Source organism: Portunus trituberculatus, chromosome 40 (genome assembly GCF_017591435.1).
Source record: "Portunus trituberculatus isolate SZX2019 chromosome 40, ASM1759143v1, whole genome shotgun sequence".
In the NCBI taxonomy this organism is placed as follows: Eukaryota; Metazoa; Arthropoda; class Malacostraca; order Decapoda; family Portunidae; genus Portunus; species Portunus trituberculatus.
In genome coordinates this window covers 10134576-10149736 of record NC_059294.1, presented here as the reverse complement: position 1 = coordinate 10149736, position 15161 = coordinate 10134576, and the positions used below count along the sequence as shown (strand labels likewise).

General features: G+C 42.8%; 1 protein-coding gene across 2 annotated transcripts in view; it reads right to left on the bottom strand.

Annotated features, from left to right (window-relative positions):
- The window catches only part of LOC123516017 (protein inscuteable homolog), a 185211-nt gene that overhangs the window by 1946 nt on the left and 168104 nt on the right, over nt 1-15161 (bottom strand). For both annotated transcript variants that reach the window (XM_045275017.1, XM_045275016.1), the window contains 6 exons: nt 2985-3170; nt 2601-2727; nt 2289-2468; nt 1796-2035; nt 1430-1601; nt 1125-1300 (listed from right to left, as the gene is read on the bottom strand). In XM_045275017.1, coding sequence (XP_045130952.1) covers nt 1125-1300; nt 1430-1601; nt 1796-2035; nt 2289-2468; nt 2601-2727; nt 2985-3170 — 1081 coding nt within the window. The remainder of the gene's footprint in view (nt 1-1124; nt 1301-1429; nt 1602-1795; nt 2036-2288; nt 2469-2600; nt 2728-2984; nt 3171-15161) is intronic.

Genomic DNA, 15161 nt, shown 5'->3' with positions numbered 1-15161 from the left:
GGTCAACTGGAACGTACTTTTCTGCACGTTTTGTAAATATTAAATGGTTTAATAAAATAGTTATAATCTTTCTAAAAATGTACTCGTGGCATATAAGCTAAAAAAGTGGAAATATTTATATATATGTAGAGCGCTCTTCTTTATCATCTCTATTTCTGGGACAAAAAATAGAAAAGATCATTAATAGGTAAAGCGTAGTTTTAATGCCTTTTTCTTTCCATAAAAATTAACATGAATTATATTCATAAAGAAAATCACAACAATCAATAGTCTTAGGAAATTAACAGTATAGAGGATATTGTCTAACATGCACCGAGATTGTTCTATGGAAACGTTAACAAATCTAGCGTGTTAAGAGCCATCGCCACACTCGCTACACAACGACTTCACTATGAATAACACTATGAATATTAGTGAGGATGAACTTAGAAAATGGACAGTGCCAACTCTGAGAAACTTTCTGAGATCAAAAGGCATACCAAGTTCGCTTGTTGTGATTCAGTTAGGAAAATTCGGTTTCGGTAATGTTGGCCAGGTTATTTCGGCACAGACTCCGAAAATTGTTTTTTTTATAAATGCTACTCAGTGATATTTGCTCTACGCTTTTTGAGTGGAGCATTATCCTATGCAGAAACTCTGACAATTTTGTGATAAGGTATATATGTACTATTAGACTGGACACTGGTACATCCATACTTTGCACCATTAGGAACATATATTTGCATATTTTTATATCATTTTCAATCAGACACATAGATAAATAACCAAACGTTTATATTATGAGGTATGTAGGCATGAATATCAGTATATATATATATATATATATATATATATATATATATATATATATATATATATATATATATATATATATATATATATATATATATATATATATATATATATATATATATATATATATATATATATATATATATCTTTTAATAGGGCTTCCACAAGAGCGATAGTTCGGCGCGATAGGCAGGACCAACTTGTGAATTAAACCAACTGGTGAACAATGAAAACTACACAGATCGCGATTGGTGCCATTGGGAGGGAAAGTCTTGCTGGCTTTCGCGAGGGTCTGTAAGAGTGTGGAGTCGTGAGTTCGATGGTGAACTGACCTGGTCCTTGGTGAAGATAGAGATGTTGGGGTTGTCGTGGGCGGCCCGGAGGAGAACAGACGCGGTGCCTGCTGCCCTCATGGCTTCCACGCAGCCATCATCTAGGAAAGTCAGGTTGGCCAGCGCCGCAGATGCCAGCAGGAAGATCTCCGGTGTGAGAGTGTGCCTGGCTAAGTCTGAAAGGAATATTTGTCATGCTGAATAGATTAATACGTGTATGGAGTCCCGTTTTGTCAAACAAGAAACTCGTGGATGTAATTGTAGAACATTTTAAAAGTCACACAGTAAACGTGAGCGCCACGCACCGGTGAGGGCGGCGACGATGTGGTCCAGATGGGTGTGGAGGGCAGCCAGGCGGTGGTTGTTCTCCACCCATGGTGACGTGATCTGCGCCAGCACCCCAGCGGCCTCACTCCTTTCCTCCTCAAGGCATTCGATGTCACACAGCACTTCAGCCACCACCTCTACGCCGCCCGCCTGAAGAACCAAAGAGTTCTCCAGTTTCTTATTGACATACATTTTTCTTAGTATTACTTACCTTAATGTACAATACAAGTTCCATTTCACAAATAAAGTATCGCAAGTGTGTTGCGTTCCTCCCAATGGTTGAAAGGGAAACAAGGATTAGCGTCCACAAGTTAAGTGTTATGGAGTAAGCGGTGCAGTATTACCTTGTCCAGCTCGACGATTCCCTCCACCACGCAGCACACGGTTGCCAAGGCTCTCAAAGCGTCACTACGACACTGGCGCAGCCGCGGCTCCAGACACACGTCCAGCAGGCCCCGCACGCCACCGAGACTCGCAATGAGGCGACAGATGTGTCCGCCCTCCACTCCGAGAGCAGTCAAGTGAGACACCACAAGGCGCACCCCCGCCCTGCTGCCCGGCTCCTCCAGCACCCGCACCATCTCCTGCGGGAGACATGACGCTCTTATTGAGGCGCCTCACTGGACTGACCGGAATTGCACCCAAATGACAAATGGAAGAAATAGAAGCTCGCAGAAACTATCTAATATATTATGTAAACCTAATATTTAACTGAATAGTTAGTTATATTATGATTAGTGTGCGAGTTCTTGGGTCTATTTAAGCAGTCACATCAACACGTTTCGATCCATTTCTCATCACATGACACCTCATTTCCCAACTCAGCAACTTCCTTACCCTTATCTCGCGGCTCAGCATGAGGTCGACCAGCTTGGTGAAGGCGTGGCCCAGCGCCGTTACCACCTGCACCACCTGACGGGTCGTGTCGCGGTCCAGGTCGTCATTGTCGTTGTTACAAACCTCCATCAGTCGCTGACAGATTTGCCGGATCACTTTACTCTGGCGACTCAGCGATGACTGCCGGAGAGAAGGACGGTTTGTTGTGATTACCCTGCTGCTGCTGCTGCTGCTACCGCCGCCGACAAACCACCACGGGCACCACCACCACAATAATAACAGATCATCCAGCCTACCACCACCACCACTCACCTGGGGCTGCAGGTCGGGGTCAGCGGCCGCCCACTGGGTGGTGTAGTCCCTCAGGAAGGTGTTGATGTGCTCCACCAGAGACTCAGCCAGCGGCGGCACCTGCGTCAGCTCCAGCCACTCCAGGCGCCTGTCAGCAGAAGGAGGGAGCGTTCCTTACAAACACCACTCTGTCACACCAACACAGCACTGCACTGTCACACTAACACACCAGATGACCATCACACCAATACACAAGCAAACAGTCACACAACAAACACACCAGCACAGCACTGCACTGTCACACCAACACACTAGATTACTATCACACCAACACACAAGCAAACAGTGACACCAGCACAGCAGTACACTGTCACACCAACACACCGACACACAGAGGTGACTCACTGGCACAGTCTGGCGAACTCGGTGGAGACTTCGTGGGCGCGGCGCTGGATGGCCCTGACGGCGTGGCGAGCCGTGGCAGGAGGTGGGGCAGAGTCGCCGGGCAGGGACTTGGACTGTAGGGTGTTCATGCACTCCGCCTCGCACAGTATCCGCAGCTCCTTCACCCACTGGTGCAGAGAGTCGTTCCTGGAGTAGAAAAAATGAGCGGATGATAAAAGGAGAGTTTGAAAACAAAGCTGGAGACATTTTTTATACCTCAGCAACTCTCTCTCTCTCTCTCTCTCTCTCTCTCTCTCTCTCTCTCTCTCTCTCTCTCTCTCTCTCTCTCTCTCATCACACACTTATAAGGAAGGCACCAGCCCCCCCGCTCTCCTTCCTTCCTGCACCGTGACCCTCACTCAAGAGTCACGAGATGACTTTCATTCGGCCTGGTCTCTGCTTCTCTCCGTTATCACAATATCCTCTCCCTCTCTCCTCTTTTACCTCCGCACGTCTCTCATGTTCCTCTTTGTCTTATCGCGGGTCTTTTTGGAGTTGAACACTGCCTCTTTTTTCCATAACGTCTAGCAAAATTTCTAATAGTTCATATTTTTCTTAGCAATATTCAGGTAAATAAATGAGGATTAGGAGGTTTTCATATTTTTTTCCATTTGTCACTTTCATATCATTCATTATTCTATTCCATCGAAAGAAAATAGACGTACGTAGATAAGGGCTAGTTAATATCTAGATTTTTCATGTGTGTCTGATTCCTTCCTATAAGGGTGCTGTAAATATATGATACAAAAATTAACCAACCACTAAACTCACTAATGAACATACATCACACACTTCATGAAATCTCAGACTTAATTTTCAGATTGTTCTCTCTTAAAAAAATAATAAAAACTGGTGTCTTCAATGGAACTCTTTGCCTTGTTCTTACTATTCTCTTTTACCACTTTTGTTGCCATTGCTCGAAACCTTTCACATAAATAAAAAAAAAAAAAATTAAGAAAATGGAAGCAACACACGACAGTCATTCACTTCACAATCACACTAATGCAACACATAACCATAGATACTGCATAACTTACTGTAGCATCCCTTCCTTTCTTATGCCCTTATGCTCCACATCACTCACAAACACCACTGTTAACCTGACTTTGCAGCCGCACCGTGCATAACACAACCTAACAACACTTAACCTAATGACCCAGCCCTCACACCTGCCCCTAATCCGCTACAACAAGACAATGACACTCAGCACACCAAGGCGCTTTTACCACACCTTGACCTGCCGGCGGAAATCTCATAAATCACCTGCATGCTTCATCTTCCTTGGTCAGAATGAGAGAAAGAGAGACAGGGGTAGGGAAGACGGAGGAAGTTGGTTTCTTAGTATAGAGCTGGATGGAATATAGTTCGTTGATTGTATAAAGAAGAGAGAGAGAGAGAGAGAGAGAGAGAGAGAGAGAGAGAGAGAGAGAGAGAGAGAGAGAGAGAGAGAGAGAGAGAGAGAGAGAGAGAGAGAGAGAGAGAGAGAGAGAGAGAGAGAATGAATGAATGAATGAATGAATGAATGAATGAATGAATGAATGAAACAGCCACCATGAAATTCAAGAACAAACGAAACAGAGGGAGAGAGAGAGAGAGAGAGAGAGAGAGAGAGAGAGAGAGAGAGAGAGAGAGAGAGACCATGTAACCTAAGAAAAAAAAAAAAGAAACAGTCAGAGAGAGAGAACGATTCGTAACTATTTCAATGAGTTTAGCCGAGTGTTTGGTTTCGACCCTTTGCCGTGTGAGGAAGAGAGGTGAGAGGAAGAGGATAGAGAGGGAGGGAAGAGAATCCTGGTCTGGTGGCTTTCAGGGTGAGAGAAACAAACAAACTGTGGTGGTGATGGTGAGAAGAAGGACTCACTACACCAGAAGATTGTGTTAGTGGTGTGTGTGTGTGTGTGTGTGTGTGTGTGTGTGTGTGTGTGTGTGTGTGTGTGTGTGTGTGTGTGTGTGTGTGTGTGTGTGTGTGTGTGTGTGTGTGTGTGTGTGCGTGTGTGTGTGTGTGTGTGTGTGTGTTCTTGCTACCATAGAAAAGAAGGTTGAATGACACTTTCTTCCTTAAATTCAAATATTTTCTCTGTTCTCTTGAAAATAATGAATAAATAGAAAGGAAGACAATTCTTATTCCTCATAACTGTCTCAGGAAAAAATTGAAGAATAAAATCTACGAATCTTTACCCTCCTCCTCCTCCTCCTCCTCCTCCTCCTCCTCCTCTTCTTCTTCTTCCTCCTCGCCCTCCTCCTCTATGCCTTCCTGCGGCGACAATGGGACGCTACTGATAAGAACGACAAGTTATTTTTATGTCCCCTGCACGTGTGTGTCTGTAGCGGTTCAGGTACATTGGCTCAGCGGCTCAGGGGGCGTGGAGGCATGGAGGCGTGGGTGCAGGCGGGCCACTCCTCCGCCTTGTTCTGAAGTGAGCTTTGGTATGTTTTTGTGTGGTTTGGCTCAATAAATATGATATGATTATTGGGTCCTTTTTATTCATCAAGGAAATAAATGAGAGGAAAGCTTTGTGTAGGCTGAAGTTTTTTTTTATATTGTTAGTGTTGTTATTTTTATCATTGGTATTCTTGTTTATTGTTATTGTTGGGATTTCAGTGAATTTGCCCTTTTTTAGGTTTTTTTTCAATTTTGTTCTCATTCATCATTTTCTTTTCTTTTTTGAATTTCTTCGGTTTCTTTTCCTTTGGCTGATGTTATTCTTGTTTTTTCTTTTCATTTGTTGGATATTGTTTCATTCTTATTCATACTACTATTTTTGCTGCTGCTACTACTACTACTACCATTACTACCGCCACCACCACCACCACCATCACAAGTCCACCACACCCATTATTATTATTATTATTATTATTATTATTATTATTATTATTATTATTATTATCTTTATTATTGTTGTTGTTGTTGTTATTATTATTGCTATCATTGTAATAATAGTAAAAATTATTATTATCATTATTATTATTATTATTATTATTATTATTATTATTATTATTATTATTGTAGCCAAAGTAACCTCGAGCGGGGGTGGAGGACTTACATGAGGAGGAGGAGGAGGAGGAGGAGGAAGAGAGGGTGCAAGCGCAGACCCGCTACTCAGAGACAGGGCACTGGGGCGGCCGTCCACCCAACCAACACACACTCGCACGGTAAATCGCTCTGACACTCAATAAACTAATATTCCACCGCAGGCAAGCAACTCAACTGAAAAATAGAAAACCCCGCCCGGCTGCAGGTCCCGGGATACGAACCCTTGACCCTTTCCCTGGAGACATCAACGGAATATACAACGGAACATCTCACAGTAAGAAAAAAAAAAAAGAAAAAAAGAAAAGATATAATGCATCCCAAAAATAATAGACCAGGTACTGTTACTTGGGAGATAACAACGGGAACATATACTAAATAAACAAAAGTCAAACGACACCCCGAGGAGATCAAAGGCTTGGTGTGGTGTAGTGTGGCGCTGTTACCGGCTGGAATCCCGTGCTTATCATTATTTATCACCAGCGAGGGATGCGAAACGGGGACGAGGGACGTATCGCTGGGTGCCTCAGAACAATGACAACGGAATCAGTTTAGTTGGACGAAGATATAAAGGAAAAGAAAAATAAAGTGTCTCGATTCAAGATGTCGATGCATTGTCGCCTGGAAATTGTACACGGATGGAAAGAAAAAGGAAGATAATGATGGAAGAAAGAGGAAGATAATGACGGTGCATTCTTAACTTAGTGGTGGCAAGACAACACCACATCTACACCATTCACTAGGAGGTATACCGTTGAATTTACATCAGTATATTGTTCTTTCTTGAAATGACATAGGAGAAAGTAGTAGCAGTAGTAGTAGTAGTAGTAGTAGTAGTAGTAGTAGTAGTAGTAGTAGTAGTAGTAGTAGTAGTAGTGGTAGTAGTAGTAGTAGTAGTAGTAGTAGTAGTAGTAGTAGTAGTAGTAGTAGTAGTAATAGCAGCAGCAGCAACAGAAGCATCAGCAGCAGCAGCACCAGTATTATTATTATTATTATTATTATTATTATTATTATTATTATTATTATTATTATTATTATTAGTAGTAGTAGTAGTAGTAGTAGTAGTAGTAGTAATAGCAGCAGCAGCAACAGAAGCATCAGCAGCAGCAGCATTATTATTATTATTATTATTATTAGTAGTAGTAGTAGTAGTAGTAGTAGTAGTAGTAGTAGTAGTAGTAGTAGTAGTAGTAGCAGTAGTAGTAGTAGTAGTTGTAATAAAAGTAATGGTAGTACGTATTCATTGGAGGAGGAGGAGGAGGAGGAGGAAGATACAGTGTGTGTGTGTGTGTGTGTGTGTGTGTGTGTGTGTGTGTGTGTGTGTGTGTGTGTGTGTGTGTGTGTATGTGTTCTATGAGGCATCCAGGCATTACGTACATCTCGCACCACAGGAGGACACATCTTCCCCCGCCACAAAAGTAACAACACCAGCCTCGGCTCATCATGGCGGAAGGCAACACGTACTGGCGGAGACAATCGTGCCTCGGCGTCCCCGCAACACTTGTCAGAGGAGCAGCCCACAATAGTGCCTCACGTCACGACTCCACGCCACAGACAATAGTCCCTTCGTGCTCGCCATCCTTCCTTCCTTCCTCCCTTCCTCCCTTTTCTCCCATCCTTCCTTTCTTCTTTACTTTCCTTCCGTTCTCCTCTTCCGTTCGTTATACTTGTCATTCTTTTTTTAGTTTTATTCGTATTTTTTTTAGTTTTCTTTCATTTTTTCTAATTTCCTCCTCCTTTCTTTCCTTTCTTATTTTTCTTCTTTCCTTCTCTCCCCTCCGTTATGCTTTCTCCAAATTTTCTATCTATTATCTATTTTGTTTATTTCTTCCCTCTTTTCTTAACTCTCATCTTTCCTTCATGTCAATCATTGAATTACTTGTTCCCGATCGTTCCTTCATTAACTTTCATCTTCCTTCTGTATTCCTGGTCATTCTTCCGTATAAGATTCATTCGAACCTTACTCAGGGTCTCTGTGTTTCCATTCCACCTTTCCTTCCTTCCTTTATTCAGTTACTCCCCTCGCACTGCAGCTACATTCAGTTCTTTTCATCTTTTTTTTGCAGAGGTGGGAGGGCAAGGCGCGGGGCACGGGGAGGCTCAGGCAGAGGATGGGGTAAGGGTAGATGGTGTCCCAGTGAGGCAGACTGAGGCTATCATTGCTGTCCTGTGTGCTCGGTAAACTGCTTAATTGCGGCAAACTTTCCAGGTGATTTCGAAGCTTACACACACACACACACACACACACACACACACACACACAGGAATGGTATTATGTGCTGTCATGGTTTACACTCGGCAAGTTTACACACATGGGAAGTTACTTGTATCAAATTAAGTGAACGTTTGAGAAATACACCTGCTCATGGCTGCTCTTGCATTTTTGCTGTTTAACCTTTTGACTTTATTCCTTAATTTATCTCTTTTTTTTTCGTAATTACAAGTTGCTTTAGTATATTTACATTTTTGTATTGATTTATTTACTTTTATTAACCTTTTCAGTACTGGGACACATTTTTACCTTGAGATTTGTGTACAATTAGACGATTCTATTGAGATTAGGAAGGGTCTATGGAGGTCAGAAGGTTTATGCCCATAGTCTTCACTATTTTAATCACCCACATAAGTTTCTGAAGCTGTGTAAAATCATCAAATACTAAACAGAATGAATATATAAACGCGTCATAGTACTAAAGGGGTTAGGCCTGAAATTTACTCATTACCTTACTCTTGTTTGTAATTTTAAGTTGGATTTATATATTTACATTTTCTTAAATTCACAAAGTTTAGTTCACGTGGTTGGTGAGACGAAAGAATAGTCAAGGCTGTTTAGGCTCATCAAGGCAAACTCTTCTGTGAACCTTCAAAAGCCAAGTCATCAGGTGAGTCGCACGTGTAAGTAAGTAAGGAGCGTGAATCTTTATGTTCCATCTGACCTCCGCCTCGCCAATCACAGAAAACCTTCGGAAATCTAACTACGGTAACAAACGAATATAAAATGTAAAGGAAGAACAAATATTAGTAGACCTATTGACCTTTATCGAGGTGTTTGTGATGTATACAGATAAGGTTATCAAGTAAATTGTCTCCTTTCCTATCAACCCCTTCAGTACTGGGACCCATTTCTACCTTTAGTTTTGAGTGTGATTAGACGATTTTATTTACATTAGGAATGGTTTATGGAGGTCAGAGGAATAATAGCTAAAGTCTTCACTATTTTAATCCCCACATAAGTTTCTGAAGCTGTATAAGATCACCAAATAGTAAGCAGAATATATATGAAAACGTGTCATGGTACTGAAGGTTAACAATTTATAACAATCTTCACAGCGAATTTCCGAACTCGTATAAGACAAACGAATAGAAAATAAGGGAAGAGTACCAATATTAGCATCTCTCTCTCGATCTTTACCAAGCTGTTTGCGATATAATCAGGAAAAATAAGATAAATTTGTGAAGTCAATGATTCCCATCCTTTGGCAATTTATAACAATTACCACTACGAGTTCCTGAATAAGTGACTGTAACAACACAAACGAATGTAAAATGTAAAGAAAGACTGAATATCACCATCACTATTGACCTTTACTAAGTTATTTGTGATATAACCAGGAAACATTCATGAGCTAAGATTATCAAGTAAATTCCCCCGCGTCCCTAATATCTCATAACAATCTCCAGGAATTTATGAATAAGCGGTATAATTTTCCACGCGACGACGCTCCTCAGGCAATGTGCTAAAAAATTAAATAGTCAAGTCAATCCTTTCCCTTACAATTTATAACAATTACCACTAGTTACTGAATAAACGCTGCAATTTACCACAAGACTAAGCTCCTGAAGGAAGGCGTTGTTTAATGATACCTAAGACCTTGATAGTACCCACCCTCAGCCAAGCCAGCCTTCCCCACAGCGCTATGATGGACATTTGGACACGCACAGAACCAGGAGGCGGATATAACTAAGACACACCATCATTTAGTATGTAATATAAGTCTGTCTTTACCAAATATACTCTCATCACATCGCATATTATCATAAAAGAGCTTTATATATTGTTTCCTTCGGCCACACTCTGTATCGTCAACGCATCCTCAACACAATTAGAATCGTTGCCACACCGCATTAGCCGCAGTGGACCGCCGCAGCCACGCCATCAAAACCACATCATAGTGTCTCCAGCCCCAGCCATCTGCATGCATTAGCAGAGCGCCGCCACATTGTGCTTGCAACACACACACACACACACACACACACACACACACACACACACACACACACACACACACACACACACACACAGAAACGATACTTAATTTTACTCGCTTGCTTAAATCTTATTCACGTATTTTTAGACTATATTACATGAAATAATGCCCCAAAAAATGTTTAAATGTATGTAAGTAAAATATCAGAGAAAAGAAAATGAAGGGTTTGTAAAGAAAACAGATAAAACTAAAGTCAACTAAGAGTAGAAAGAAAATATAAGAAAGAAAGAGGAGAAAAGAAAAACTTAGGCAGAAAACGAGAACGAGAGAGAGAGAGAGAGAGAGAGAGAGAGAGAGAGAGAGAGAGAGAGAGAGAGAGAGAGAGAGAAGCGTGTCATTATTTCTTCAGTCAACACCTGGAATAACAAAATGTATCAGTACAGTCGCCACCAACAAAGGCAGCGCTCGGCTTCCCAAGATCCTCCCTGGCTGTCTGTGAAGAAGAAGAAGAAGAAGAAGAAGAAGAAGAAGAAGAAGAAGAAGAAGAAAAGAAGAAGAAAAGAACAACAACAACAACAACAACAACAACAACAACAACAACAACAACAACAACAACAACAACAACAACAACAACAACAAGAAGAAGAAGAAGAAAAGAAGAAGAAGAAGAAGAAGAAGAAGAAGAAGAAGAAGAAGAAGAAGAAGAAGAAGAAGAAGAAGAAGAAGAGGAAGCCTACAGATGGATACCTTGAAATGTTATTGTTTTCTTCCTCAACACTTTGTCAGTCTTAAGAAAATTTTTAACAGTTTTCAGTGCCTGTCAGGGAAAGATTTTGTTCTGTCTCCTGAGGTTTGGATTGCATTGACGCTATCTCTCTCTCTCTCTCTCTCTCTCTCTCTCTCTCTCTCTCTCTCTAAGCATCATCTGAGTGATAAAAAAACACAAGCAAGACAAGACTGAGAGAGAGAGAGAGAGAGAGAGAGAGAGAGAGAGAGAGAGAGAGAGAGAGAGAGAGAGAGAGAGAGAGAGAGAGAGAGAGAGAGAGAGAGAGAGAGAGAGAGAGAGAGAGAGAGAGAGAGAGAGAGAGAGAGAGAGAGAGAGAGAGAGAGAGAGAGAGAGAGATACACAAAGAAACACAGAGACACAAAGACACACACAGACACATTGATAGAGACAGAAGTAACCAGAAACATCAATAAGGAAATAACAAATAAAAAAAAACAATAAACACAGCCAAACCAAACAAAAACCCACCGAAAAGTAAAACACGAGAGGAAATTAGCTTGTCAAGAGAGAGAGAGAGAGAGAGAGAGAGAGAGAGAGAGAGAGAGAGAGAGAGAGTAACAGCAGCAGCGAGGGAGAGGCAAGGAGGCTATCAGAATATGAGTGAGAGAACTGAAATAACACACAATTTACGAGGGTCATCGGCCATACTTGGAGACTTGAGGCCGGTTTGGTGGAAGGCGGCGGGAAGAGGGAGTGTGTTGGACGGAGCGAGGGAGGGAGTGCACAGGGAGAGAAGGAGGAGTGGCAGAAAGGACAGGGACAGGAAGGAGGGAGGAAACTGGGAGGAGAGGAGAGGAGGAGGAGGAGGAGGAGGAAAGGGAAGAAGAGGAGGAGATGGGGGAGGGTAGGCAAACAATCGTCAGGGAACAAAGGTGTGTGTGTGTGTGTGTGTGTGTGTGTGTGTGTGTGTGTGTGTGTGTGTGTGTGTGTGTGTGTGTGTGTGTGTGTGTGTGTGTGTGTGTTTACTCACGAGCAAACTGTGTCTGTGGGCCAGTGAGGTTGTCCTGTCTTGCCTGTCTTTCCCTTTCTCCCTGCCCCCCTGTTTCTCTCTCTCTCTCTCTCTCTCTCTCTCTCTCTCTCTCTCTCTCTCTCTCTCTTACCACGACTACTTTTATCTCATTTTCTTCCACAGAATCTCAAGTTTATTTCACGTCACCACCATCAACACCACCACCACCACCACCATAATTACCACCACCACCACTATTACCATTAACACAACTACTCCACCACCATCACCATCACCACCACCCTACCACAAGCACTTCCCATTATCGCTACAGTCATTACCACCACCGCCATCACCATCACCACCACCAGTACATTTTTGGCATCACCAGCCTCTCTCGTTACCTGGTTTCTTGCCTCTCTCTCTTGTTAATTGGGTATTTCTTGGATGCCAATGGGAAAAAGAATAATTTACCTGTCTCCTACATGCTATTTCGAGGGTTTGTTTTCTGAAGTATACACAAATAAAACAGTCGAATTAGAATCACAGTATTTGTTGAGCCTATAAAGAGGAAAAGAATCGTGTATGCATTGCGTCATCTGGTAATTATTTTCTCAAGTACAAACACAACACTAAGACAAATCCCTGAGTTCTTATTGACCTTAACCTCTGACCTGTCCACACAAGGCAAGGAGGAGGAAGAGGAGGAGGAGGAGGAAGAGGAAGGAGAAAAGAATGAGAAAGAGGAGATGAAGAAGGAGAAGGATGCAGAGTAGGAAAGGAGAAGAGAGGAGGAGACACATTCTTCTTTTTTTTTTTTCCCCAAACGTGTATCAATATTGGCGCAACACATTTTTCATTTAACTGGATCTCTTATCTTCCTTTTTGCCGGGATTCTGAGACGCTGAGTTCACGACCACCTCCCTCCCTGGCGCTGGGTACGGAGGCCCCGCCCAGGTCGCTTCCTCACCGCCACTACCACCGCCACAACCCACGTACTAAAGTTGCTACATCAGCTAAACTTTGCCCTCAGTCACGCTACACTTCACACATGAACTACCTACCGCCACGCCACTCTACGCCACACATCAGACACAGTAGTAGTAATAGTAGTAGCAGCAGTAGCAGTAGTAGTAGTAGTAGTAGTAGTAGTAGTAGTAGTAGTAGTAGTAGTAGTAGTAGTAGTAGTAGTAGTAGTAGTTGTTGTTGTTGTAGTAGTAGTTATAGGAGGAATTTTGTGAGTTTGTGATGGTTGTTGTTGTTGTTGTTGTTGTTGTTGTTGTTGTTGTTGTGGTGGTGGTGGTGGTGGTGGTGGTGGTGGTGGATGCTTCAGAGCGGGGTTGCGGCGCGGTGTGTGGTGCGGAGGTGCCTGAGGGAAATGCAGGTGTTGTGGCGAGGGAGCGAGTGTTGAGGTGGAATGTTATATGCTTTTCTAATGAGAGGTGGTTGTGTAAGTAGGTTATTGCGTGGAGGAGTTAACTACTACTGCTACTACTACTACTACTACTACTACTACTACTACTACTACTACTACTACTACTACTACTACTACTACTACTACTACTACTACTACTACTACTACTACTACTACTACTACTACTACTACTACTACTACTACTACTACTACTATCATTCTACCATCACCGGACACACATTACAAGAGAAAAACAACACTGGAGAAGCACACACACACACACACACACACACACACACACACACACACACACACACACACACACACACACACACACAGACCATCAAACAAAATATAACTTTATTTTCCAGTCTTCCCAGCGGACAGACACGCACGAAGGCTGGCCAAACAGACAAGACAGAAAGGCATGGGGGAAGACAGACACACGACGCACATCAGCTTCTACCTGCCATTCCTCATGCCGGGAGAAAAAGCCTGCGTGGATCTGGCAAGCTTCCTCTTAGCTCCAGCATCCCTCTGATCCTTGCTCGCTGACACTATCGCATCTCCAGACACTTGGCATGACGGGTGATGAAGGAGTGTCTATGTAGAATCGTTGGTAGTGAGTAGTACATGTGTGAATAGTAAATTAATGAGTAGTTTTTTCGAAGAAGTGATAAGACAAGTAGAACCGTAAAATCGTAGGTGTGAAATAGTTAAAGTCTTTATTTTTCTATTGTGGAATGGTGAGGTAGAGAGACGAATAGTGAGGAATAGTGTGGTGAGGATGTGGTGAGTGAGATGAGAGGCACGCACGTAAAGGAAACAGGTGAGACAAGAAACCAGGCCACTCACATTATACAACCTGTCTTCTTTACACTATCATCAACAGAAGACTATCACCACCATCTCTCTTCCTGAACACCCTCCTCCTCCTTTTCTCCCTCTTCCTCATCTTTCCTTCCTCCTACCTCCTCCTTCTTCACCACCTCCAGCAGAGCAGCATCACGACTCCTCACCACCAACTCTCTTATTTCCCTCGATAACTCTCTCTCACATCAGACGCACGATTACCCAACAGCACCAACGATGAGCGGCGCACGTGACACAGAGATAAGCAAGCAGAAGGAAGACAACAAAAACAACACTTCCATTATCACCCATTAGCGTGGCGGAACAAACTCGCCTGCGTGGTTCATATACAAAGGACACGCAGCAGAAGGCACTCTCTCTTCTCGTACCAGTGAGTAAGGTTAAGTTTAGCACGGCAGGGGAAAAGATGAAAATAAATACGAGGGACTTTAAGTAGTATAGAGGAGGGGAAATGTGTGATTGAGAGGGCATTTACTACTAGGGTGGTGGTGGTGGTGGTGGTGGTCGTGTTGCTCGCCGCCCGACCCGACCACACCGAGCAGACTCAATGCTTCGTAATAATTATCGGGCGACGCGCAGGTAACGGGAGATGAGTCTCGGAGCGCCTACCCGACCCCATCTGTGTGTGTGTGTGTGTGTGTGTGTGTGTGTGTGTGTGTGTGTGTAAGCGCCGTCCTCACTCATGGGAAACAGAAAAAAAAAGACACAGCAAATGGTCAAACAGGTTCAGGTGGAGACGGGAGACTGCTGGAAAAAAATAAAGAGAAAGAAAGAAAATATAGAATAATAAAGAGTACAATATTGATTCTGTCTCTCCCTTGCAATTGCACAAACTGACACTACCAAAAGAGGAACAAGAGACATAACTCCACTAAA